General features: G+C 57.6%; 7 protein-coding genes across 7 annotated transcripts; 5 read left to right on the forward strand and 2 right to left on the reverse strand.

Moving 5' to 3' along the window:
- Positions 1–205: 205 nt before the first annotated feature.
- BXZ73DRAFT_108680 (uncharacterized protein) lies at positions 206–1,360 on the forward strand (the record flags this gene model as incomplete). Its single annotated transcript, XM_048017206.1, has 2 exons — positions 206–1,269; positions 1,330–1,360. The coding sequence occupies 2 exons, from the start codon at positions 206–208 to the stop codon at positions 1,358–1,360; spliced, it is 1,095 nt and encodes a 364-aa protein (XP_047870994.1).
- A 10,988-nt stretch (positions 1,361–12,348) lies between these two features.
- On the forward strand, positions 12,349–13,343 carry BXZ73DRAFT_83320 (uncharacterized protein; the record flags this gene model as incomplete). Its single annotated transcript, XM_048023899.1, has 4 exons — positions 12,349–12,697; positions 12,903–13,036; positions 13,078–13,140; positions 13,320–13,343. The coding sequence occupies 4 exons, from the start codon at positions 12,349–12,351 to the stop codon at positions 13,341–13,343; spliced, it is 570 nt and encodes a 189-aa protein (XP_047870995.1).
- An 885-nt stretch (positions 13,344–14,228) lies between these two features.
- Positions 14,229–14,572, forward strand: BXZ73DRAFT_23121 (uncharacterized protein; the record flags this gene model as incomplete). Its single annotated transcript, XM_048017668.1, has 2 exons — positions 14,229–14,353; positions 14,404–14,572. Coding segments are annotated over 2 exons (294 nt in total), but the record flags the coding sequence as incomplete, so codon positions are not given.
- Positions 14,573–15,025: 453 nt separating this feature from the next.
- On the forward strand, positions 15,026–15,268 carry BXZ73DRAFT_57946 (uncharacterized protein; the record flags this gene model as incomplete). Its single annotated transcript, XM_048021629.1, has 1 exon — positions 15,026–15,268. One exon carries the CDS (start codon positions 15,026–15,028, stop codon positions 15,266–15,268), a length of 243 nt encoding a protein of 80 aa, XP_047870997.1.
- Positions 15,269–15,453: 185 nt separating this feature from the next.
- On the reverse strand, positions 15,454–16,318 carry BXZ73DRAFT_57941 (uncharacterized protein; the record flags this gene model as incomplete). The annotated part of the gene is made up of 3 exons (XM_048021628.1): positions 15,454–15,915; positions 15,965–16,081; positions 16,130–16,318. Coding segments are annotated over 3 exons (768 nt in total), but the record flags the coding sequence as incomplete, so codon positions are not given.
- A 5,165-nt stretch (positions 16,319–21,483) lies between these two features.
- Positions 21,484–21,738, forward strand: BXZ73DRAFT_20922 (uncharacterized protein; the record flags this gene model as incomplete). The annotated part of the gene is made up of 1 exon (XM_048017611.1): positions 21,484–21,738. A coding segment is annotated over one exon (255 nt), but the record flags the coding sequence as incomplete, so codon positions are not given.
- Positions 21,739–24,898: 3,160 nt separating this feature from the next.
- BXZ73DRAFT_108689 (uncharacterized protein) lies at positions 24,899–26,144 on the reverse strand (the record flags this gene model as incomplete). The annotated part of the gene is made up of 3 exons (XM_048017207.1): positions 24,899–25,597; positions 25,644–25,949; positions 26,001–26,144. The coding sequence occupies 3 exons, from the start codon at positions 26,142–26,144 to the stop codon at positions 24,899–24,901; spliced, it is 1,149 nt and encodes a 382-aa protein (XP_047871000.1).
- Positions 26,145–26,470: the final 326 nt, after the last annotated feature.

Here is a 26,470-nt window from a genome sequence, read left to right on the forward strand (position 1 = left end):
CCGAGGTGCAGTATCACGGTTGAGCACACGTCCAGAGAACCGAGCGAATCAAGCACGCACGGGGGATACTTCAACTGCCCGCCAGAGAGGGCCTCGCGCATCGACTCCCCTCTCGCCTCCCCCGCTATCGCACCGCACCCATTCCCTGACTCCCCCGCCGCTGCATCGAATCCATACCCCACCACCTCAGCACGCACAACCTGTCATGTCGGTAAACGCGACGAAGATGCCTGCGCCTCGCGCCAAGACCGCCCCACGCTTCAAGGGCCGGAACGTCAAGGACTTCCTGTTCGAGCTGGAGGCCATAGCGGACAATGTCGGCGCGAAACGTGAAGATCTTCCCAAGTGTGTACTCTCGTACTGTGACTCGGACATCCGCAACCGTCTCGCTGGCGAACCTGTCTTCAAGGGGACCGACTGGGCCGCGGCCAAGGCGCTCCTCCACTCCATCTTCCGTTTCCGCGACTCTGCCGCGCGTTATCCGCCCCAGCGCCTTCGGTCATTCGCGGCGAAGAGTCGGAAGAAGCAAACTGTCGACTCCGAAGAGGCTCTCAGCGAGTACCGCCTTGACTTCATGAAGTACAGTGGGACCCTAGTCGAAGAAAGTCTCCTCGAGCGGAAGGAACATGACTACCTGTTCTTCATCGGCCTGCCAGACTCTCTCCGTGGTTCGATCGGGCCCACCCTGAAGACCGTCGTCCACACGCGTACGGGTGAGAAGTTCGAACCCCGGACGAACCCTGCTTCCGTCGCGGAGGTTTGCGCAGCAGTCACGGAGTACTACGAATCCTGTGGGATCGACGCCTACCGTCGCCGTCGCAAGCGTGTTGCACCCGACTCGGACAGCTCCAGCTCTGATAGCGAGACCGATTCTTCGGACTCAGACGCCGCACCATACTCCTCGGGGGACGACACTGCCTCACCTCCGAAGCGCAAGGGCAAGAAGAAGACGCGTCGCGACAGGCTCTCGTCCTACTCGGACTCCGAGGTCCGCTCTGGACGTCGTGGCCACAAGTCCACGCGCAAGGAGGTGAAGGCGCTTCGCTTGCAACTCGAGCTACTCAAAAAGCAGACGTCCGTGCCGCCGCACACCGATCCGAGCCTGCTGGCTCCTCCTGCCGGTTCCTCTCAGGGCGTAGTATACGCGGGGGTGCACAATGCCGGGCCAGCCCTCAACCCGTTCACGGATACGACGGGTAATCGGACACGGGTTCGACGGACGAGCGAAGACGGGCAGGGAAACGCGATGGGAGAAAAGCAGAGTGAAATGTGGGGGAGAGGAAAACTGGTCATTCCGTGTGCGTTCGTGCTACTTTTATACATGTGCAGGTACTACTTCTTCACTGGGTGTGCTCTGTGACCGCGCGCTGCTCGGTCGACACGTGACCGTGTTCTGTCGCGCGCACGCGCGTGCTTCAGAGTACCCGCGAGCGCCCAGCGCAGCGGGACTCCTACAACCGGGGGGCCCTTGAGATCTCGACCTCGAGATCCTGACAAACATCAAAGAGACCCTCCCAAGGCGGTTGACCCGTGCTCATCGCCGACAGGGGTGAAACGACCGGAAACCGGATCATAGACAGCGTGGACCTGGCGGCGAGCCCGGCGAGGTGCCCGCGGAGGCGGAGTCGTCGGCCGGGCCCCGAAGGACGGACCGGGTTGAGGCCACGCATTGAAGGACTTCGCGAGGCGGCCCAAGGCGATGAGGTTGGACGGTGCATTGACAGTGAGCCAGGGCGTCGCGCTGATAGGGTCGACTGCGGGGTCGAAAGTAATCGTGCAGAGCGTCGGTGGAAAAGACAAGCGCATGTCGACATTGACACCCGAACCATCGTCACTATCCAGGAGGTAAGGCTCCATCTCAGGCGCTGCGAGGCACGCGCCGTCACAGGTCACGGACGCGCGACCGGCACCGAAGGCATGTTGGACGGGGTTGCACGAGTAGGTGATGGGTTCGGAACGCGGCGGGCAGTGCAAGCGGTTGCTCATGGAGAGGACTTCGATGGGCGCGGCAAAGGCGCTGATATAGCTGAACGCTGCGGTGGACCGTGGCGCAATGGGGAGCGTCGCAGTCAAGGTCGGCTGGTGGTCGCCGCGGAAGTAGAACAGCTTCAGGCGCGCGCCCGGTGCGGTGTTACGCATTGGCGTGCCAGTGATTTCGCGCAGTCTGTAGGAACCCCCGGAAAGGCGCTCTTCGACGATGTAGGGACCGGCCCAGCGGAGCGCGCCCTTCATGCCCATCTGCGCATCGAGCCAAGATTCCAGTAGGAGGACCCAGAAGCCAGGTGAGAAGCCTTCCTTATTGATGAGGGTCTCGTAACGGCGGTGGAAGTCGTCGATGGCCTTCCTGCGGTTCTTAGTCAGCTTTTGCACGGCGTCGTCCAACACGGCCTGCGGGGTACCCCACGGCGTACGCCGCACAGCCCTCCGGCACGAACCCTGGTCCTCCCGGTCAACGGGTCTGTTACATGTGCGGCGGCGTCGAGAACAACGGGCTCTCACACCCGTTCAGCATGCGCAACTGCCCAGAGACGACCGCCCTCATCCAGGACCGTGTCCTGCAGTACCATCCTACCACCGGCATGTTGGAGCGTACGGACAAAGGCTACCTACCGCGGTTCAATCAACTCCCTCAAGGCCTCGCCGCGTGGATGCGTTCACAGAGTGGCAACGCCCAGGTGCTCGGAGCCACTGCGCGCGCGGCTGGCCTCTACCTCGATGATGAGCCCGTGTTCTCATACGCGGGGTCCTTCGCTTTCCCGGCTGCTGCGTCGTCCTTCCCTGTCACCACCCGGTCGAAAGCGAAGGCACAGACGCCTCCTCCAAAGACGGTCCGCTTCGAACCCGCCGTCAGCCCTACCGAGCCAGCTTTCACCCCCGCATTTCCGCCCGGTGTGCCGCCTCCGCACTTTCGCAACACGGAAGAAGGCTTCCTCCAAGAATACCGTCTGAAGAAGCACCCCACAACCGTCGAAGAGGTTCCTGATGCTGACGCCCCGCCTCACCACTCGTTCAGTCGTTCGCCTGCGAAGCCGTTCAAGTTCACCTCTCAAGTCCAGCAGAGCATCGTCCTCGACAACGTCCACGATCGTCTCCTCGATTCTCACATCACTATGACGCTGCGCGAGGCGTTGGCTATGGCACCAAGCTTACAGAGGAAGGTCGCTGCGCTCGTCAAACCCCGCCGGGACTACTCGACACCGGACACGCCCCCGGCCGCTGCATCCTTCGCAACTGATACAGTCCCCGCATCGTACATCGAAGAAGTCTCGTCGGACGACGATGACGTACCCAGGCCCGCCGACGAGCCCTCCTCCACAGCCATCCTGTCCTACAACGCAGACTCCGAACTCCTCGACGACGTCATTCTTCGTTATGCGGATGCGATCAGCACAACACCGGGCTCATCGACTCGCCTATTCGCCATGGCTGCAGGTTTCGTAGAGGGTGTCTTCGGGAACCAGAAGTGCAAGTTCCTCGTTGACAGCGGCTCCGAGCTCAACCTCATCAACAGTGGCATCTGGGAGAGGTCTCGCCTCGCGATCGACCGCGATGGTGCACGCTGGACGCTGAAAGGCATTGGAGGCGACCCCGTCGCGCTCCTGGGGTGCTGCCGTGAAGCTCCGGTCCAGATCTCGGGTCGTAACTTCGACCATCACTTCTTCGTCACCCCGGCGGACCGTAGCGCGTACGGCGGCATCCTGGGACAGCCCTGGCTTGCAGCGCATGTAGCCAGTCTCACGTACTCGCGCGATGGCGGCGTACACATGACGGCGTACCCCACCGGGACAACCTCTGGGGTCGCGGTGACCGTCCAGCTCTGCACCGCGAACAACTCCCGCAACACGGACCGCCTTGTGTTCACGTCGGACTCCCTGACTGTTCCGGCAACGTCTTTTCACTAGCGGGCGTGGATTCTACCAGTGCGACACCGCCCCCGCTGCCCTGTTTCGGTCGCACCCTTCATATCCTCCTTGGTCATCCCTCGTTCCGCACAGACTCGTTTGACAACACCTACATTTCTACATTCAACCCACCCCCGACTTTTGATCGCCTCCTGCGAACCTGTGAATATGCATGTGACCTTCCCCTCCGCCCCGTCAACTCCGATTTCGTCTCTCGCGCACTATCCGTTTCTCCGCCCACCCGTCTCGCTGCTCCTGGTCGCCGGTACAAACCTGTTGCGCGCAAAGTTCGCCCTGTGCCAACGACAATGCCTGATCTCTCCGCACAAGCGTTCGTCCCCTTGCCGATCCCCGTCCTGCCACCCCTGCCCGTCCACCCACCTGCGCGTTCTTCTTTTGTCCCCTGCGACCGCCTTACGCAAGAACGGCTCGACCTGATCATGGCTACCATCCCGGAGGGTTTCCTCCGCCCAGCGGAGCTCGACCTCGTCACCTACATCATCAGCTCACGCCGCGGGGCCCTCGCCTTCACCGATGCGGAGCGTGGGACGTTCAACCGCGAGTACTTCCCGGACTACGTCATTCCGGTCATCGAGCACACACCATGGGTGCAGAAGCCGATCCCTGTTCCGAAGGCCGCAGAGGACGAAGTTCGGGCTATCCTCACTTCGAACTTCAACTCAGGCAAGTATGAGAGCTCCTGCTCGTCTTACCGGTCTCGCGTCTTCGCCGTCAGCAAGAAAAGCGGCTCTCTCCGTGTCGTGCACGACCTCCAGGCCCTGAATGCAGTCACTATACGCGACGCCGCCCTGCCCCCGCGTCCGGACGACTTTGCGGAGAGTTTTGCAGGCCTCTCCTGTTACGGTGTCATTGACCTCTTCTCCGGCTACGATGCTCGGACCCTGGACGTTCGCTCGAGAGATTTGACAACCTTCCAATGCATGGAGGTCACTGGGCGGTGTACAGTTCTCCCGCAAGGCGCCACTAATGCTGTAGCTGACTTCGTTCGCTGCACACAACATATCCTCGCAGACGACATCCCGAAGTTCGCCGACATCTTCGTGGATGACTGTGGCGTAAAGGGCCCACCAACGACGTACGATGACGCGTCCATCACACCCACCTCGCCTGTGCGCCGTTTCATTTACGAGTACTGCACGGCTCTCGACCGCGTCCTCCACCGCTTCGAAACCGCCCACGTGACTGCCTCTGGCTTCAAGTTCTGCCCCGCGACGCCAAAGGCGACCCTCGTCGGGAGTGTCGTCTCACAAGCAGGTTGGGAGTTGAGCCACGGTCTCGCGGCGAAGGTGCTCAAGTGGCCATATCCGGAGTCTATCACTGACGTCCGCAGCTTCCTCGGGGTTGCCGGCGTCGGTCGGCGATGGATCCCCAACTTCGCGCTCATTGCGAAGCCGCTGACGTTACTCCTTCGATCGGACCCCACTGAACGCTTCGCCCTGCCCCGGGACGCCCGGGACGCCATAGATTCCTTGAAGAAGCTCGTGTCCTCAGCCCCGGTACTGCGTTCCATCAACTACCCAGCCGCACGCGCTATCACTCGCGAAGCGGTGGATGGCGTCAAAGGTCCGCTGGAAGGCCTCATCGTGCTCTCCGTCGACTCCTCGCTCCACGGTGCTGGTTGGGTTCTCGCACAATACCACGACGGTGATCTCCACCCTGCGCTGTATGGCGGCTGCACGTTCTCGGCGACGGAGTCACGGTACTCACAGCCAAAATGCGAGCTCTATGGCTGCTTCCGTGCTGTCAAGGAGCTCCGCCATCGCCTGTGGGGACTCTACTTCCTTTTACGGGGAGATGCACAGTTCCTAGCTCAGATGCTGTCTGAACCGGATCTTCCCAATGCCCCGATGACGCGCTGGGTGGCGTACCTCTCGCTCTTCTCTTTTACGTTCCAGCACATCCCGGCCTCCCGAGGGATCCCCCAGGATGCCTTGTCTCGGCGCCCGCCCGCGCCCGACGACTCCGACGAATCCGACGGCGAGAAGCATCTCGACGACTTCTTCGGTCGTGCGGTTGCCCACTTAAGGCCTACCGCACCTCCCTTGGCACCCGTCCGTCCCTGCCTCCCCAGCCCACGTCCCGCGGTCCAACCTCCTGCGCCTTGCCATTCCCCCTCCCTCGTACCTTCTTCGACAGTACGCGCCATCCTCACTAGCATCGCCTCCGTATCCATGACTCCGCACTCTGATCCCTCCTCACGGCAGTCAAGCTGGGGCTACGACACCTTCAATCCAACCGTCGGCCTTACCCGTGGGGGTCTTTCACACACCGCACCAGTACACCTCAGTCAGTTCTCTGTCTACACTGAAGGTTGGAGCTCCACATCCCCCTGCTCGTCCATGCTGTCCTCCGCATCGACCGCCCCCTTCTTCAACGACTGGCGTATCCGCGCGGTGCCCTCCGAACCCCAGGAATGCGAATGCGACCTCGGCGGCGAGACGTGCGTCTTCCCAATTACACTCTACAGGCCCATGCTCCGGGAGCCGCGTCGAGCTCTGTCCGCTACCCTCTCTGCGCGCTCCTCCTTTCCGCCGGCAAGCTTGGACGGTCCCCACTACGCACCGCAGCAGTTCGGCGACGAGATCCCGACGTTCCCGATGTCGCTCCAGGCTAAGACGGTCCCCGCTCCCACATCAACTGTCTCCCCTGGGGACACTCTCCACGAGGCGCATCGTGGCGATCGCGAGCCCCCATGGGCTGCTTTCTGGCGCGCGGAGGTCGAAAACGCTGAGCCCACCGACCCGACCTTGAAGGCGCGCGTTGGTCGCATGCAGCGCTGCTACATTGTGGGACATCGGCGCATCTGGCGTATTCGCGCTGACCGGCACCCTCTTCTCGTGGTCACGGACACCGCCGCTCGCAAGCGTATCGTGGCTGCGGCGCACAACACCACTGGCCATCGTGGCGCCGCGGCGACTTTCGCTTTGCTCCGCGAGCGTTACTTCTTCCCCAACCTGTACGCAGCCTGCGTCTGGTTCGTCCGCTCGTGTTATAGCTGCCAATTCCGGTCCCAGCACCGCGAGCTAGCACCACTGTCGTCCAAGACCAGGATCACCCCTTGCGTCCTCCGGCGTTTCCACATCGACACCATCTTCATGAACGGCAGCTTCCGCTACCTCCTCCACGCCGTCTGCGCGACTAGCCACTGGGAAGAAGCTCGTGCTGTCAAGTCCAACACCGCGGAGGCCTGGGCGACCTTCTTGTGGGAGAACATCATCTGCAGGTTCGGCTGCGTCCCAGTCATCGTCTGCGACAATGGGCCCGAGTTCGACGGCGCTTGCGCTCTCCTCTTGCGCCGCCACGGTGTCACGGTCATTCGTACGTCCCCGTACAACCCAAAGGCCAATGGTATCGCGGAGCGCTCTGGTCGAACCCTGCAACAAGCTATCTGGCGCGCCTGCGACCTCACGAAGCGCGACCGCTTCCGCTGGTACCGTTTTCTCAACGCCGCGCTGCTCTCTGTCCGCACTACTACTAGCCGCGCGACCGGCTACACGCCCTACTACCTGGTCTACGGCCAAGAGTGCATGTTCCCCTTCGACCTCGAGGATGCCACCTGGTTCGCGCTCGACTGGGCCAACGCTACCGACGACGTCTCCCTGCTCGCGAACCGCCTCCTCCAGATCTCCCGTCACAAGGCCGTGTTGGACGACGCCGTGCAAAAGCTGACTAAGAACCGCAGGAAGGCCATCGACGACTTCCACCGCCGTTACGAGACCCTCATCAATAAGGAAGGCTTCTCACCTGGCTTCTGGGTCCTCCTACTGGAATCTTGGCTCGATGCGCAGATGGGCATGAAGGGCGCGCTCCACTGGGCCGGTCCCTACATCGTCGAAGAGCGCCTTTCCGGGGGTTCCTACAGACTGCGCGAAATCACTGGCACGCCAATGCGTAACACCGCACCGGGCGCGCGCCTGAAGCTGTTCTACTTCCGCGGCGACCACCAGCCGACCTTGACTGCGACGCTCCCCATTGCGCCACGGTCCACCGCAGCGTTCAGCTATATCAGCGCCTTTGCCGCGCCCATCGAAGTCCTCTCCATGAGCAACCGCTTGCACTGCCCGCCGCGTTCCGAACCCATCACCTACTCGTGCAACCCCGTCCAACATGCCTTCGGTGCCGGTCGCGCGTCCGTGACCTGTGACGGCGCGTGCCTCGCAGCGCCTGAGATGGAGCCTTACCTCCTGGATAGTGACGATGGTTCGGGTGTCAATGTCGACATGCGCTTGTCTTTTCCACCGACGCTCTGCACGATTACTTTCGACCCCGCAGTCGACCCTATCAGCGCGACGCCCTGGCTCACTGTCAATGCACCGTCCAACCTCATCGCCTTGGGCCGCCTCGCGAAGTCCTTCAATGCGTGGCCTCAACCCGGTCCGTCCTTCGGGGCCCGGCCGACGACTCCGCCTCCGCGGGCACCTCGCCGGGCTCGCCGCCAGGTCCACGCTGTCTATGATCCGGTTTCCGGTCGTTTCACCCCTGTCGGCGATGAGCACGGGTCAACCGCCTTGGGAGGGTCTCTTTGATGTTTGTCAGGATCTCGAGGTCGAGATCTCAAGGGCCCCCCGGTTGTAGGAGTCCCGCTGCGCTGGGCGCTCGCGGGTACTCTGAAGCACGCGCGTGCGCGCGACAGAACACGGTCACGTGTCGACCGAGCAGCGCGCGGTCACAGAGCACACCCAGTGAAGAAGTAGTACCTGCACATGTATAAAAGTAGCACGAACGCACACGGAATGACCAGTTTTCCTCTCCCCCACATTTCACTCTGCTTTTCTCCCATCGCGTTTCCCTGCCCGTCTTCGCTCGTCCGTCGAACCCGTGTCCGATTACCCGTCGTATCCGTCTTCCCTCCGCGTAACCGCCGAATCCGTCCCCGCGCATCCGCAGCGCTCACCCTATTCACACGTCTCGCCTAGGAGACACCGTCGAAGGGCATTCTACAGCGCTCTCTCTTGAATCATGCTCATGAAGCTGCGCCAAGACTCCGGGAGTGCGCAGAGAAGCAGAAGTGAGAACTCATCGTTTGAGATCATCCGATTCATGTCCGCTAACTCTGACCGCCACACACCCATCCTCTGCACCCACTCATCCACATTCTCCCCATCAGAGTATTGTGAGTTCATCATCTTCCTCTTGATCTCGATGATGCTTCCCATACCACGTACTTGATAGTTCTTCTCCAATTTCATCCAGGTGTCGTGACTCGTCTCCGTGTCTGATACAAGCGCCGCGGCCGCCGTCCCGAGCTTGAGTTGCATACCGACAAGTGCGGCGAGGTCTTTGTCTTCCCAGGCTTCGACGTCGGCTTGGTTGCTCTTGTCGTCGGCTAGCTTCGGGCGTGTCTTGTGACCGAGGATGATGCCCAAGATCTTCGCAAGTTTGAGAAGCCCTGAGAATAGCCGACGCCACCAGGGATAGTCGCTTGATCCCGAGAGTGGCTCAATCTTCACCTGGAGCAGCGAGTTGATCTTGTCAGTGTCGGTAGTCATAGTGAGTGGAGATGTCAAGCTAAGATGTGCACAAGAGGCTGAGTGGATACTGCTTTAGAACAAAGCAGGGCTCATAACCTGTAGAAGTTCACGCAGGTTCAGGGGGAGGGAAAACGAAGCTTTATTAGCGCTGTATGTGCATGTGCTATAAATAGTACATGATGAGAACAAAGAGCTAAAAGTATTGTAAGGCGTGTGAGGCGAGACCAAGAGATAAGGAACTACAAAGGTAACATCCAAATGCATATCATAATCTAATCTAATCGTAACCGGCACTTCTGTGCGTATCTTCAACAGTAACAGAGCCTAGCAACACATGTAGATGTGGGTAGTGGGAGGTGGCACAGATGCGGACATGGGCAACATGGAGAAGGGTGATGACGCACAGGTGGGCAATGCTGCATAAGGCTGTTTGAGGATCTACCCGCGGATGATCCGGAGCCGTATCTGTGGATCAAGGCCATTCTCAGGCCTTTATCTGGATCCACGTGAGTCAGATCCTCTGGAAGACCCGGACCCGTGGGAGCCGGACCCGCAGCTCACAGATCCACCCGCGGATAGAGCCGCGAGCCATGTAGATCTATGGATATTGTATTGGATCCGCAGTCATAACAATGCACTCATGTCTTTCATTGACACAATTACTATGAACACTCAATAGTAGCTATCAATATACAAGTACAATGTGAGAGAGGCGGGCAATGTGGAGGCAAGACGGTGACGTGAACGAGCCTCTGTGGGCGTGAAGCGCGAAGGCGGGCGCAAGCGCGACGCAGGCACAAGGCAGGCGACGGGACAATGCGGGCGCGGTGGGCAACGGCATAATGGGTGATGCGGGCAGGGACTGGTGACACGGGCACGAGGGCCGGTTCACCAGACAAAGGCTACGTGGGGGCAAAGTGAAGGCGTGGCAGGCGATGCGGGGGAAAGATGAAGGCACGGTGCACGACATGGGGGGACGTGGGCGGGGTGGGGAACATGGGCGAGGGCGTGGGGGATGACACTGGTGTGGCATGGGCGCAAGGCGGGTGACGATGCGGGCGCGGGTGATGCGGACAAGGGCGTGGACGAGGGGGCAAGATGCTGGCAAGAAGGTGGTCAAGGACGAGGCAGACGAGGGCGATGCAGGGACAAGACGGGTGATGACGAGGTGGTGAGGTGGAGAGGGCGATGCGGCTAACACGGGGACAAGGCAGGCGACGCGTGCGTGATGCAGGCAAAGTGGGCAAGGCGGGAGTTGCGGGACACGCAGGCGAGGTGGGTGAGGTGGGTGACAGACGAGGTGGGCAACATGTGGGGCACAAGACGTGGGCAACGTATGGGACTGAGGGCGACGGACGAGGGTGATGCGGAGGTGAAGGAAGGCGATGCGGAGGTTCGTAATCTGCTGCAGCAAAAGACAAGACAGGAGTGGGTCAAAAAGGTGGCACACCTCTTGTTCAGGGAGTAGGCCGAGGGCTTTGTTGGCATGGCCAGAACATGGAGGGGAAGTGACGCGGGGAGCAGAGGGGGCGGGGAAAGACTCACTGGGGGAGATTGAGGCCACGGGAGCTCTCCACGACCTCACAACGCAACTCTCGGGTTTGAGAACGGCACGGCGCCAGGGCGGAGGACATAGAGGGCGGATGGCGCAGGCGCGAGGAGGGTGAGACGGGCGAGCGCGTGGGAGGCGACACGGGGGCAAGGCGGAGGAGGTTGAGGGCGAGGTGGCGAGGACACAGAGGGCAGAGGGTAGAACTCACCTAGGAGATCCGGGCCACGGGAGCTCACTGCGACCCTACAGAATGGCCGAGCGTACGAGTGCGATGACGCCGCATAGTAGGGCAGGGAGCGTGGGCGACGCAGGGCAGGCGCGGGATGGGGCTGCGGATGCGGGCGAGGTGGGAGGCGCGGGGGTGAGGCCAGCGATGCGGGCGTGACATGGCGGCATGCGAGGGCGAGCCGGACGAGGGCGACACGGAGGTTGTGGCAGGCGACCCGAGGCGGGTGCAGAGGATGAGGGCAAAATGAGGGCGAGGTAGGTGAGGACGCAGGGAGCAAGAGAGAACTCACCAGATGGAATTGGGGACGCGGGAGCTCACCGCGACAGGTGCGGGAGCGAGCAATGGCTCTAGGTAGGTGGAGGACCACACAACGCAGGGCAGGTGGGGGACGCGGGGGAGGGCGAGGGCGACGCGGGCGCACCAGAAGGTGCGGGAGATGTGTGGCAGACGTGAGGCAGATCTGGGGGATGAAGCAGAATGAAGCAGAGGGCAGGGACACAAGGTGGAGGGCAGCGTGGGTGAAGGGCGACGGGGCAGAGGCAGAGGACAAGGGCGAGGCGAGGGCAAGCCAGGGGATGGCGATGTGGCAAGATGGATAGGTCCGAGCATGAGGTGGACGAGTGTGGGACGAGCGTGAGCGCGAGCAAGGACGCGTGGGGAGCAGAGGGGGTGGGGAGAACTCACCAGAGGTGATTGGGGCGGCAGGACCTCACCGCGACCCCGTGACCCAACTCCCGATAGTCACCCACCTCCTCCTCCTCCTCTTCCTGGGCTTGAGAACGGCCGTGCGCGCGCGCGCGATGAGGCAAAGGCAACATGGGGGAAAGGATGGGTGAGGGCAAGATGGCGAGGCAGAGAGGGTGAGGTGGCTGAGCGTGAAACGTGCGAGGGCGTTGTCAGCGCGTCGGTCGGTCGGCCGGAACCTGGGAGGAGGGGGCAACGCGGGGGAGAAGAGGGGGTGGGGAAGGACGCACCAGGGGAGATCAGGGCCGCAGGAGCCCACCGCGACACCACGGAACGGCCGCGAGAGCGAGCGCGATGACCCTGTGTGGACGGCTGAGAGTGGGGCGATGCAGGGCAGGCGGGCGACTTGGGTGATGCAGAGTAGAAGGGCGACGCGGGGCAAGGGCGTGCTGGGCAACACAAGCGACGCGGGTGACGCAGGCGGGTGGCATGAATGACGCAGACGAGGGCGAGGCGGAGGGCGAGGGCGAGACGGAGGATGAGGGTGTGGCAGACGCAGAGGGCCGGGATGCGGCAGAGGACGAGGGTGAGGTGGGCGAGGACATGGGGAGCAGAGGGTGGAACTCACCAAAGAAGATCGGGACCGCAGGGGCACACCGCGACCCCACAACGACACTCCTGGGTGTCAGGACAGACACGCGCGCAGGCGTGATCACGCGGCGTGGATGGAGGATGGAGGGGGGAGGAGTGGGAGCAGCGAATGCAGGGGGGCTGGAGATGAGGACATGCAAGACGCGCGGGTTCAAATCTGAACACTGCCCGATCGAGACAGATTCCTGTGGGCAGACGCCGAATGCAGGCGCCAAAAGCGCTTGAGGTGAAAGGAGAGAGTAATGTACCAATATCTCGGTCACATTCCCACCAAATCACACACAAATGAGATTGTTAGAAATGCGCTTCAATTGGCTTTCGAATGATATAGCTTTCGTAGTAGTTAAGCACAAATATGAGCTATTGCTCAAGAATCTGCGGATAACCTGCAGATAGAGCCACAGATCCGCCAGTTTTCGGCCATCCCGATCTGGAGCTGCTGGGAGCCGGAGCCACAAAGAGCCGGAGCTGCTTGGCTCATTATCCCTGGCTCACGGCTCTGGATAATCGGCTCATGACCCGCCAAGTGAGCCGGACCTGTGAACAGCCTTAGCAATGCATGTAAAGGAGGTGGGCTGCATGGAGGCAGGTGGGATGCAGCAGGGCAATGAGGAGGAGGGCAACATGGAGGTGAGTGTTAAGGGATAAAGTAGGTGGGGCCTTGGGTTATAGTGTGCAGTGAGCAGGGCTAACTCGTGCATTGGTGGCTCATAGGCAGCTGCCATGTGATAAGGCTGTTCGCGGATCTACCTATGGACGATCTAGATCTAAACCCATATATCATATGACATCTAGGGACTTTGATCTAGATCCACATGGCTCAGATCCGCTAGAAGAGCCAGAGCTGCATAATCCAGAGTTGTAACCCATAGGTAGAGCCACCAAATGAGCTTCAATCTATGGCTCAGTGTGGATCTGAGGATTCTGTGGATTATTGTGCAGGTTATGTGGGTTTTATAAGTCAAATCTTGTATCATAGAACATCTATTTTACTTGTACACAAAGTCTAGATGCCTCAGTTGGAGTGACTTGATGATAAACTGAGCAGGTAGCATGTGCGTGAGTCCTGAGATAAAGGCTTGTCACAGACAGCACAAAGGCAAACATTCTGTGCACGTGAGAGTGTGTTAGACTTCATTTTCTTGCAGTGGCATGTGGCAGTGCACACTCGGTGTGAGAGTGTGTGTGCGGGCACAGACAAACATCTAAGTTCCGACATCATAAGGGCCTGGTCGGCTGTCCGTGGGATGGGCTGTGGGATGGGCTCGCCTGGGGCCGAGACGGCCGACGGCCCATCCCGAGCCCATCGGGCTTTCGCTGGCATCCGCGTCACTGGGCGTCACCCTGGGTCACTCCCCATCACGAACGGTGACGCTGCGCGCTTGCGCAGTTCCGTGGGCGGCAATCCACCTCTTGCTCCCGCCACGACTGTCATGCGCGTGCGGAATGCTCCTCCTCTCCCTCCACCTCTCTCAACCACTCAGCGGATGCGCGAACATGTGCGCGCTATGGCCCGCATGGCCATCCTTGGTGCTGGAGTAGTTGTGGCTTATGTCACTCCGCATGTCATCAAGCAGCCAATGTACGATTCCACTTGAACGGGCCAGAAGTATGTGCAGGAGCTTCTTGCTGCCCATCCCTCACGTATCCATGATGTCCTCGGGCTACATCGACATGTATTCCTTGCACTTGTGAGGGAGCTGGAGATGTATTCTGGGCTGGAGGATTCAAAACACGTGACAAAGGAGGAACAACTTGCCATCTTCCTTCGCCTCGCACGCACCGGATTAGGGCAGCGAGAGGCCCGTGAACAGTTTCAACGATCACCAGAGACTGTTTCCATGTATGCTTCTCTTTGTGTGCTGCCTTGTTACCGCTGATGATCCTGTTTAGTGTCTTTAACCGCATTCTCGACATGCTCGTCTCTCCTCGGTTCTATCACCGCTACGTCAAGCTTCCTGATCCTAGTCGAACACCTCGATGGATCAAAGACAATCCAAAGTTCTACCCCTTCTTCCGTAGGGTTCTGGGCGCCATCGATGGGACTCACGTGGACGCATTTGTGCCTGAGGATGCTGTTGCACGCTTCCGAGATCGCAAAGGCCGGATCAGTCAGAATGTGCTGGTTGCATGTTCGTTTGACATGCGTTTCCAGTATGTCCTGCCAGGCTGGGAGGGCAGTGCTGCAGATAGCCGCATCTTTGAGGATAGTCGCACTTCTGACTTCTACGTCAAGAAGGGGACTATGTTCCTTGCCGATGCCGGTTTCCCATCTTGTGATGCACTGCTGGTCCCGATCCGGGGGATCCGTTATCACCTCAAGGAGTGGGGTTCTGTTGCACAAAGGTGAGTGCCATGCACTGCTATTTTCTCTTAGTGATTGATATTTCTTAGGCCACAGAACGCACACGAGTTATACAACCTCCGGCACGCTCAAGCTCGCAATGTTGTTGAACGCATCTTCGGAGTTCTCAAACGACGCTTTCGCCTCATGGTGGCTGCCCCCGAATACTCCATGTCTGTTCAAGCGAAGCTTATCCACGCACTCTGTGTGTTGCATAACTTCATCCGCATCCACGACCCTGAAGACCTCGATGACATGGTCCATGCTGAACTTGACCGTGTTCCCAATCCACCGGAGCTATCAGACTTAGGCACACGGTTAGCCAGAGCAGAGCAGAAGAGGGCGTCAGACAGGCGGGAGAGAATTGCACAGGCGATGTGGGACAGTTATCAGGCATATGTGAATGGTAATTAGGCTTCTTAACGGATAGAGATAGTGATGGCAAATGAGTGGGGTTGTTACTATTAAAAAGCTCTAAGTATGGAAGGGTGCAAAGTGCACTACAAACGACCGCTGTTCACCACATTCAACATCCGCATCGCATAGGCATGCTGAAGCTTTGGATCCTTCACCGAGCCATACATCTCAGAGTGTGCAGGCTAATCTGGGAGGAAGAAGAGAAGGTCAAGCTTGTCTTCCTCAGTCAGCAACACATCACTCTCGATAGCGGCAGTCGCACGCTTGAGCGGAGTGAGTGGAAGGCTGATCGCAGCCTGGGCCATCTGCCCCAGCGCACTAGCCACGTTGTTGATTGCGGTGGGCCCAGTGACACGAGCACGGCGAGACGAGCGTCCGGCGCTGGGAGAGAACGTGGGGGAGCGACGCTTGCATGAAATTGGGGAAGGAGACCAGCCTTCAACAGGTTCGGAGGCAGGGGACTCAGCATGGGTGGTTTGAGCATGTGTGCGAGTGGGGGTGGCAGGTGTAGAGACAGACTCGGTGGGTTGGGGAATGCGTACAGTGGCAGCTCCGGTGGCATGTTGTCCTTCCATCAGAGCATGAATGCGCTCATACAAGGGAAATCTCTTGCCATCCCAAAGAACCTTGGCTTTCGGTTGGGCCTGCATAATGTAAGACGGAATCATACGTCAAACTGGCAAGTAAACACACCTTGATGAGGTCATCCCACACCTCTTCAGATGCGGTGAACATCTTCGTCTCCGAGTCCCATCCAAAGCCTGAGAAGTTCTTCGACCATTTCACAATATCTCGGTACTGAGGAAGTAGCTACACCAGAATGAATATACTGGTGACAAAGAGCAAAGAAGCACTCACTGTATTCCTCCAGTGATCCTTGCACTTAGTCCCCGTCTTAAACGCACCCCTCGTTCGAACAGCGTTCACAACGGCCTCAATCACAGTCCAGGTGCAAGGTTTCCATCCGTTATCTGTCTGGTGGCCTGCCAATTTCTCGGCTTCCAAACCTTCAACGAGAGCTTCGTCATCAGCTAGGAGCCACTGTGCAGTCCTGCCACTCAGGGGAGGAGGATCCTGAGATGTGGGGGGAGCAGGGGGAGCAGGGTCTGTGTTGAGGCTGGTGGGGTAGGAAGGAGGGGATTAGATGAGTCTAGAGAAGTAGTAGACATAGTGGAATAGATTTGTGGCAAAGACAGACAGCAGGGAGAAGAGAGGGAGAGACAGTGAGCAAGGGAGCGGGCACAGTGAGCACGGCTCTGACGGTGTGACGGGCAAAGCGCCCATCAGGATGCCCGTCCGCCCTCGGCCCGGAGACCTCCGAGCCCACGACGGGATGGGCTCGAGGGGCGTCTATCGCGAGCCCACAGCCCATCGTGCTGCGGGATCATTTTGGCGGGGGACCCAGCCCATCCCACGGACAGCCGACCAGGCCCTAAGTGTGTGGTGCGGCAGTGCACCATAATTGCAGCCTTACAGAAACATGAGAGTGAGACTAGGGCGCAGCAACATATGAGCTAGTGAGTCACCTTGTAGGCAGGTGACTGGTGTAGTGTGAGCAGTCATGTCATGGGTAGCTGTGCCAGTAGTGCACTGTCAGACATATGGGGGTCGGTGATAGTTCTACACATAAATACCAGGTTTCACAATGCTAGGGTCACTTAGCAGGACTAGGTGTTTGTGAGGTTTGGCTGTCTAGTTGACTAGCCAATCACTACTCTAAAACAAATAACCCAAGTCCCAGTTAGAGACGGTGCTCCAACAGAAATACTTGTTTGTTTTTTAGAGCAAGGGGTTCCCGACACGCAATGACCTACCCCAATCCTTGCCACGAAGCATGTGGGATTTCCTCTTTTCCAGCAGAGGCTTCATTGAGTTCGGTGCAAGACTACAATGGTCAGGTTTGCACTAGTTTTTTTTCTTTCTTTTTGTATCCTCGTTTATTGCCCTCGAGAGCGGAGCCCTATGGTAGGTATAACATACAGTAGGTTCGTACGTAGTGTCGCATAGCAATGGGAAGTGTCGTCTTCGCGTATGCGCCCTCGGGAGCGATCCCGAAGGCACAGTGGACCGAGAAGAGCCAGCGGGCATCAGCCAGCGTGCCATTGAGCCTTATAGGGGCTCGGGGTGTGTCTGAGTGGGGGTGGAGAGAGAAAAAGAGAAACTGAAGCAAGTATAGTAAGAGTACAGTATCGCTATAGTAATGAGAGCAGTGGGATGCAGCCGCAAGGACAATGCAGTGTGGGGTGCTGTGGGCTGGCTTTGGGTTCGTGTCCACGCAGGTCGTGGGGTGTCTTCGTGCGGGGGTCTTCTCATGCGGGGGTGTCTGGGTAGGGGACGGGTGATCAGCAGAGTCACACATGAGGAGTCGTCTTTTCACCTGGAGGGGAAATCCTCATGCCGAGGGGTCCGTCTCGTCGTCTGGCTCTGGGTAACGCAGGCTCCCGAAGCAGAAGAACAGGCGGCGTGTCTCATCCAGGAAGCCGAAGAGAGGGCGGAGGCCCTTCGGCGAGGCGAGGAGGTACGTGAGCAACCTGCGGTCTGGGGGAGGGGCGCACGCGAGTGAGAAGGTCTCGCACCGGAGGAGGTAGTGTGAGACTGTCTCCGCTTCCCTCCTGCACGACGCGCAGGTCGTGGAGGTGACGGTTTTGATGGTGGTGAGGTGAGAGGCCAGCGGCACGCATCCGCTCTGGAGCTGGATCAGGGCTGTGGTGTGCTGGCGGGGAAGGTCCTTCACCAACTTGAGGAACAACTTGGAGGGGAGTTTGAGGTCGATGGTGGCGAGCTTGCGTCCCCGTTTTGACTCTGCCCATGTTTTGGCTATCGCCTTGTTGAGTCTGTCTACATACCCCGATTTCAGTTTTGATGCGTTTGCAGCGAGCGGGTGGCAGCGAAGGGCTGGCGGGAGATTAGTGCAGCGTGACAACTTTCCATGCGCTGCTTCTTTTGCGGCTTTGTCTACTAGCTCATTGCCTTCCACCTCGATGTGGTCTGGCACCCAGCGGAGTGTGATCTTGCATCCCGGGAGCACCTTGTGGAGGCAGCGGATCTCCTTGAGGACTTCATCAGTGAGGTAGCGGCCTGGCCCTGCCTTGTTGCCTGTTGTGGCTTCAATTGCGCTTTTTGCGTTGAGCGCTACCGACGCCCTCCTCACGGGCGAGCGGTGTTCCTGCCAAATAAGGTATAGGGCCAGCAGGATGCCCACCGTCTCCACCTCTGGGACAGTGTGCTCCTCCGCCGGACCTAAGTGGAAGTGTAGGTATCGTGGGCAGCGACCTGGCCTAACCAGGACCGCTGCTGTGCCCACTCCCCCGTCGATCTTTGACCCGTCTGAATAGACCCGGAGGCCCGCACGTGACACCCATCTCTCCTCCTCAGCCTTGGCCGCCTCCTTATCTGACGCAATGCTCGTTCTGTGTAGTGGTTGCCACCTGGGGTGGACACGTGCGGGTTTAATGCATTCAGGGGGTGCCTCTGGCAGTGTGTGGGCGTAAGCATGAAGGATCTCGTGCATGGGCGAGCGGTGAGTCTTTACTAGTCGTCTCTTGGCACGGGTGACGTGAGAGGCGAGTGGGTGCGATGGGGGAAGGGTGCGAAGGCGGACGGCGGCCTGCTGGCATGCCTTGTTGATCAGGTGTTCGAGGGGTGGGATGTTGAGGTGGGTTTCCAGAACGTCGGTTGCCGTGGAGTGCATCACGCCCGAAATAAGAAGCAGGAACTGTCGGTGGATAGGTTAGAGGAGGTTGAGGAAACCGATGGAACCGTGGCACCGCTTCTGGCCTGGGAGTGTGCGGACGGGTGTGAACCACATGTCGGCTGCGTAGAGCATGGCTGGGATCGCTGCGCCGAGATACACCTGGCGCAGCAACTCGACGGTGACCCCCCACCGCACCTTCGCCAGCCGCTTGAATATGGCCAGAAGCACAAGGCCCCTGGTCTGCGCCAGCACCGCGTGCTCCTTGAACCTCAGGGTGTTGTCGACCAGGAGGCCCAGAAAGCGATGCATCTGGACAGCCTTTACGACCGTGCTGTCCACTAGCTCCAGATCCGGTCCAGTCTCTGTCTTCTTGAAGCTCCTCTTGAAGTTGACGCATGCCATCTTGCTCATCTCAAATTCAGAGTTGTGTGTGTGCGACCATTGGAGTGCTCCATCGTCCCTCGTCAGCAGCTCTTTGAGCTTCTTGTGTGTCCCTTTCTCCCCGTTCTCCCCTCTGAACCGCTGCGCCTCGACCAGGAAGCAAGCGTTGTCCATGAACCCTGGGCTGTGTTCTCCGTTTGTTACCACTGCGCAGTTCAAAAGATCAGAATTGTACAAGATATAGAAGATTACAGAACCGGAGCAGCCTTGGTCAATGCTGTTGACAATGTTGAGTGGCTCCGAGGTGAAGTTGTCGAAGGTGAGTCGTGTTGTGCACCCCTCCAGCTTGATGCAGAGCCAGTCGACTATGGCCTCTGGGATGCCCCACTGCCGCATGTTGTGGTACAAGCGTGAGGGCACTGCTGAGGTGCACTAGTTTAAGACTTCTTCAGTTGTATCAGAGTAATACTCAATCAAGCACCAATCAAGCACCTTAGAAACTGTGTGATAGTTTCTATGTACTTTGCATGAGCATACTGATTTCCTCCTTGTACTGTGTGTAGGTGCCCTGTACACCCAATACAATTTGCTAAGTCTTAGTGCCTTGCTCATACTCACACTAGTCCTTCTGACTAGTACTTGATGTCTCTTCAGACGCACTTTTTCCCTATAACAATCCCTGGCCTATGCTGTATGATGCACTGTATGCGCTGTGTCTAGCTTTTCAATAAAGCAGCTTTCTGTGTGGGTTAGCCTTTCCTCTAGTAGACGTGACATGGGAGCGGGCCGCAAACACCAATCGGGAGAGAGAGAGGGGTGGATGGGCGTAGATGGAGTGTGAATAACCTCAATGTAGTGGTACAGAGGCAACACCGACACTAGGCACGAAGCGGACACAAACTAGAGTCACACAAGGGATGTCTAGTCCACAAAGACCAAGCTAACATAGCTCTACTTGGTAGGAGTGGGCCATTACTGGCAGAAAATGATTAATGAGATATTGGATATAATGAAAAGATATGAGAGACATTAATAAGCTATATTGAACACCACCAAGGCTGGACTCAGTCATAGGCCGCCCCGTCACGTGATGAAAATGTGTCCTTCTGAGCGTGTCCGGCAAGCAGAATTGATTGTAAACCATGTACTTTTCTGAATAAGACAGTTTCTTCCGGTTTGGCTCTGGAGGATTGTACTACTAGTATGTGGCTACAACTCCCTGGAGCTTATTTTGGCGAGAGAAGGCCAGTAAAGAAGTGGTATCGTGAACGGTGTCGCGGCTCAGGCGTCAATAAAAGCGCCAGGAAATGGAGTTTATTAAGTGAGCCTGTCAGAATGACATTGACATGCAACCATGGGTCGAGTTAGTACTGCAAAAGCGTCCAGGTTGAGGAACCTAGGCAGGTGGATGAAGAAGAAGGTCTTGAAATCAGGTTCAGACAAGGAGAACCTGGTATGGAAGTCATACCATCTTTTTAAAACCTCATTTTAAGCTCCCTGCGCAGCCCCTAGTGCCACCAGAGCTCGCAATTCAAGCACGCATCATAGTGCTGAACCACAGTGTGTGTGTTCTGCAGGAAAGGAGCCGCTGCTTGCTTGCGGAGATGTCCCAACAGGCAGCACCTCAGCCACTGCCTGGGAACACATCATCCACTAGGCTGCCGGAAGCTTCGGACATTCCTCCGCCCTATTGTCATCTATGCCTTCCCGAACGGTGCCTGCGGAGGCCTTTCCAAATCAGATTGGCATCATTCCGGGGCCACACACACGACATGGAGGACACTTTCAACCAGCACCCACGCGCGAGGCTACAGAAGTGGGGCTGAAGCTGCTAGACGCACTACTGTGGCCACACTCAACGACGAAGAAGAAGAGATATCTACCTTTCCAAGCGGGAAACCTGCGGCTTCACCGCCGTCTGATGGAGATGCGAGAGTTCCTGGCCATTTATCTAGATGATGGCACTCAAGTGTGTGGGTGGAAGAAGACCTCCATGTTAGCTGCCAAGAAGCTTGGTTGCGCGCCAAATCATGCGCGAATGCTTCGCAAGTGGTGTCGGAAACTTCTGTCAGACACAGAGCCCACACTCCTAGCTGCTCCTCAGCATATATAGTTGCGATCAGCACTGAAAATCAACCTCGAGCTCAAGCTGGCACTCGAGCTGCACTCACAAGGTGTTGGCATGTATGTTCAAGCACAAGACATTGTCTCGTTCATGGCCTTCCCTGGTAACCTTGTGAGATTCGGTCTCACAAAGCTTGTCTCTCACACAACTGCGAAAAGATGGATGCACAAGCTGGGCCGCTTCTGGAAGCATGAGCCAACTGGGCAGTATGTCGATGGGCATGAGCGCGAAGACGTGGTTAATTATAGACAGAAGAAATTCCTACCTATCTTTGCCGATACCCTATCACGGACGTGCAAATGGGATGCGGACGGAACTGAAGTGCTGAGTACAACTGCAGCCGCAACCACTGCTGAGTCGCTATTGGGCGGGCCCCATGATCACAGGTATGAGATCATCAACTTCTGATCAAGCTGATAAGATAACTCACTTGAAATTCAGTAATCCTGTAGAACACCAAGTCGTGCACTGGTTCCAAGATGAATTGACATTCTATGCCCATGATCGGCGGACACTGTACTGGGTTCATGAGCAAGAAATGGCAATACCACGTCTGAAAGGGGAAGGGGTGTCGCTTATGGTTGCTGATTTCATGTTGGCCGATCATGGGTGGCTCCATTCACCTGACGGAAGGGAATCAGCTCGTGTACTCTTCAAGGCAGGAAAGAACAGATATGGGTATTTCACCCACAAAGAGATCCTCACTGCTATGGACATCCTGGAGAAGCACTTCCCCGAGGAGAAACATGTCCTTATCTTCGACAATGCACCCACTCATGTGAAACGCACAGATGATGCACTCTCTGCACAGAAGATGTCAAAGTTTCCTACCAGAGAAGAGAACCCACCGTTTGGTGTCAAGGTCAACAAGATGGGGCCTGACAGGAAGGTCATCTATGGCAGCGATGGGAAGCCCCTGAAGATCAAGATTCCGATGTGCGATGGGCACCTTCCGAACGGCCATCCGCAGCCTCTTTATTTCGAGACAGGTCACCCGCAAGCCGGTATCTTCAAGGGGATGGTGCAGATCTTGACAGAGTGTGGATATAATGGGGTGAAAGACCTGAAGGCACAGTGCACCAAGTTTGAATGTGCTCCTCCCGCCCTCAATTGTTGCTGCCGACGGCTCCTGTTCAATGAACCCGACTTCTGTGACGAGAAGACACTTCTTCAGGCACATTGCGAGGCCCGCGGCTTCCAGGTTGTATTCCTTCCCAAGTTTCACCCTGAACTCAATCTTATTGAACAATGCTGGTGCTATGCAAAACGGGAGTACCAGAAGCTCCCACTAAGCTCAACTGAAGCGGACTTGGAGAAGAACACAGTGGTGTCTCTTAACTCTGTCCCGCTTGTTTCAATGCGCAGGTATTTGTGACTGGGTCCTATAATTTTGTTATCCATCTCATACAATACTTGTTACGGACACCATGCAGATACCTACCTTTTTCCTTCCTTCCTCATCATCTCCGTCACGGACTATGCCTTGTGCCCTTAGGGGCTACTGTACTACTACCCCTGTCTCTGCCTCATGCTGCTGCGCAGCCTCGCTCCGGACATGCACGTACCTCATGGCAGCCTCACGACGTCCTACCTCCTTACACGCCGCAGCCATGACTCGTACTGACTCGTGTTACCTTACCTCTCGCGCACCGTGGCCTCAAGGCCTTTGTACTTATAAGAGGAACGACACAGCATAACGCTCCCCATCTTTCGACCTCCTGTATAGCTGTGTCCCCTCAGGCCTAGTGCCAATTGACTCTTTTGCTTGCCTTCTACCTCACTCGCTCGCCGGTCCGCTCAATAGTGCACCATGCTTACTCCCGTTGGCATCAAGAGACTTCTCACGGACATAACCACTCGGCGTCTAGGCCTCGTTCCCAACGGAACTCGGACTTCGACGTAACAATACTGTACAGGTTCTATGGTAGGTCCCTGCGCTTCATGCAGCATTACCGTGATGGTCTCAACGGAGCGGAGGCAGCTTGGGCAGCAAAGAAGTATGCTAGTCATTGTGGCCTTCTCCCGAGGGCGATATTTGAGAGCGCGGACATCGCGACACCTGAATAGTATACGGAACATTCATTTACACGCTTTTATGTACTCACGTGCCGCGCGCACACTCACTATCCTCCTGTGTGTTTGGGATGGTGTGCGCGCATTCTGGTGCCTTTCAAGCGGGGGACTTATCTGGCGTCTAGCGCAAAGATAACTGATCCGAGCACCGATCTCACGTGCTCTGCTAGGCATCAGCATAGGGGCGAGCTGTGACTGAGCCCAGCCTTACCATCATTACAGACAAACAAGAACAGAATATATAGCAGGAGTGCAAACATTGTGATAGCTAGTACTAAAGTGCTTACTGTGCAGATCAAAGCCCATACAGTTACAATACCCTGTGTTATAGCTACCCTTCTGAATATAGTTAATTGTAGGTGCTGTATTTGATTTTACAGAGGCAGAATACACACTATCATTCTACATTGCTAGACCACCAAAAGAGGGAACTAGAGAGAACGAAGAGGTTGCAGTCATATAGGTGTTCTGCATAGCTTTCTGATGTATATATAATCACCCCAAACAGATAAGAACTGAGGTCACAAGAGCTATCCAAAGTTAGTAGGCACCAGTGATAACATCTACACTGTGTCTCATCTAATGCATATAAAGTCGAGCTGTAAGTAGATTAGTAACACACTCCATAGTAGCTGCTTTCATGAATATAATCAGGATTTTAGGCAATTGATTGGATTTTACAAAGCCTGAATACCCATTGTTACAACCAGGCCTGTGTAGCACAGCCATATGCAGAAAAAAGCGGCAATATCAGGGATTGAACCCAAGGTCCCCCACCCAGCTGGACTGGCTGAATTGAGCTGTGTTTGAAAAAAGCGTTCAAAACAGGCACCTAGCTGCACTTTCAGCCACTGTGGCACCTGTACCTCACGGTCCTTTAATCAATTGATCTGGTGTCACCCCCCTGGGGTGATACCAGATTCGGAGACTGCAAATGCCTAACTGTCTGCCACTAGTACACCCTCTATGAATAACGACTGATATTCCCTGTAGGGAAACGGTAGAACGCGGGCATATGCCCAAGTCCCCTGCCCCCTTCCCCGACGTTCCCGAGGGCCCTCCTCCGCGAATTCCCGCGCTGCGCCTGATTAAGGCTGTTTGCAGCTCCGGATCACTTCGCGGGTAGAGCCGCGATTATCCGGAGCCGTGATCCACGGATCGTGATCCGTGCGGCTCCGGCTCGCTCCGGCTCCGGCTCGACGCGGCTCCGGATCAGAGGGGGACCAAAAACGGCCGGATCACGGCTCAACCCGCAGATCCGCCACTCAATATTAAGCACCTAAACACGTATTCATTGACTGTTTCACATCCAATACATTATATCTACGACTTCAGCGTGACATGAAACCACTCCTCACCAGCCATCATCTTCGTACTTGTCAGACTCGTCGTCTGAGTCGGACGGGGTGCGCAGTGGTGGCAGAGACCCGTCAGAGTCCTCACCCGCATCCTCCCTCGCCACTGCAACCCACCCGCTCCCCATGTACGCAGCTTCCATCGCGTCGTTGAAACGCGTGCGAACTGCAGTGGTTAAAGCGGGCACGCCTGAGTGCTCGCTGTTGGGCGCGATGGCAGCCGCAGGCGCGATGGTGGACACTGTCACGAGGACGCGTGTGGGCACAGGCGTGAGGGTTGTGGCAGGTGCGCCGGGCGTGAGGGTTGCAGCGGGCGTGGGTGTGAGAGTTGCGGTGAGCGCAAGGGCAGGCGCAAGGACGGTCGCGAGGGTGGGCGCAGACGTGAGGGTGGGCGTGGGCGCCAGATTAGACGCGGGCGCGAGCGCGAGCGTGAGTGCAGAGCCGAGGGTGAGGGCGGGTGTGGGCGTGAGGGTGGATGTGGATGAGGATGAAGGTGTGGGCGCGGACACGAGGGCAGATGCGGGCGTGGGTGCAGATGCGAGGGTGGGCATGGACGCAAGGGCGGGTTCGAACGCGAGGGTGGGCTCGAACGTGAGGACGGGCTCAGACGCGAGGACGGGTGAGACGTTGGCGTCATCTTCCAAGGCCGCGAGTGCAGCGCGTGCACAAGCCAGTAAATCTTGGTCCGGATATATGACCTGTTGCTAGTCAGATCAATACATACTAAGAGGGCTAGTATCGGACCTCAGGGATGATATCGAGCATGAATACGCTCATCGCGAACAAGAGCGGGTCCGCAGAGTCGTGGGCGTCGAGTTCTCCTATGAAGAGGGATAGGGTGTCGACGAACAGGTGGAAGTCGACGTTTTGAACGGCTGGGGAGTTCTTCACAAACGCGCTGTATGCGAGAACAAGCTGCAGGAGCAGCCCGTTCTGGTCGTCGCGGAGGCCGCATTGACGAAGCTTCGGTCCGCGTACTATGGAGAGCCACGCGTCGGCGCGAGGGTGGTCAACCGTGTTCAGTGCGGCTTGAGTGTATGGAAGCATGAGCTAGATGGCAGTGGGTTAGCGCAGCTCATGCAATTGAAAACATTCACTCACAATCACTGTGTCAGTGACACCATTGACCAGAATGGTGAGCCATTCATGGCTCAAAGGGCGCGTAGATGGTGGTCCGAGGCCGCGGTCGTGGCGTGTCTCGGCGAAGATGTAGATGGCGGGGTTCGTGCTTTCGATGATGGACATGGTGTTCGTCGGGAAGGCGGTTGAGTCGGGAGCAGAGAGGAGAGCGAGGGATACTTACCTTCTCGTACCCGTGCGATGCACCCCGATGCCAATGCAACCAATGTCCAAGGCACTCGCGCGCTTACTCAGATTCGACATCTCCCATTCCCTTCCGCCCCTGTCAGGTGGTCGTTTTGGTCGCGCCACGGGAGACTGCTTGAGGTCGCGAGTTTGTGGTCGAATATGGGTGGTGGGGACCTAGGCGCTGGGTAGATAACGATCTGTGCGCGTGGTGATGTGTCGCATCGCATCGTGCACTGCTAGCCTGTATATGGTGAGCAGGATAC

The sequence above is a fragment of the Epithele typhae genome (assembly GCF_022376455.1).
Source record: "Epithele typhae strain CBS 203.58 chromosome Unknown BXZ73scaffold_179, whole genome shotgun sequence".
Classification (NCBI taxonomy): Eukaryota; Fungi; Basidiomycota; class Agaricomycetes; order Polyporales; family Epitheliaceae; genus Epithele; species Epithele typhae.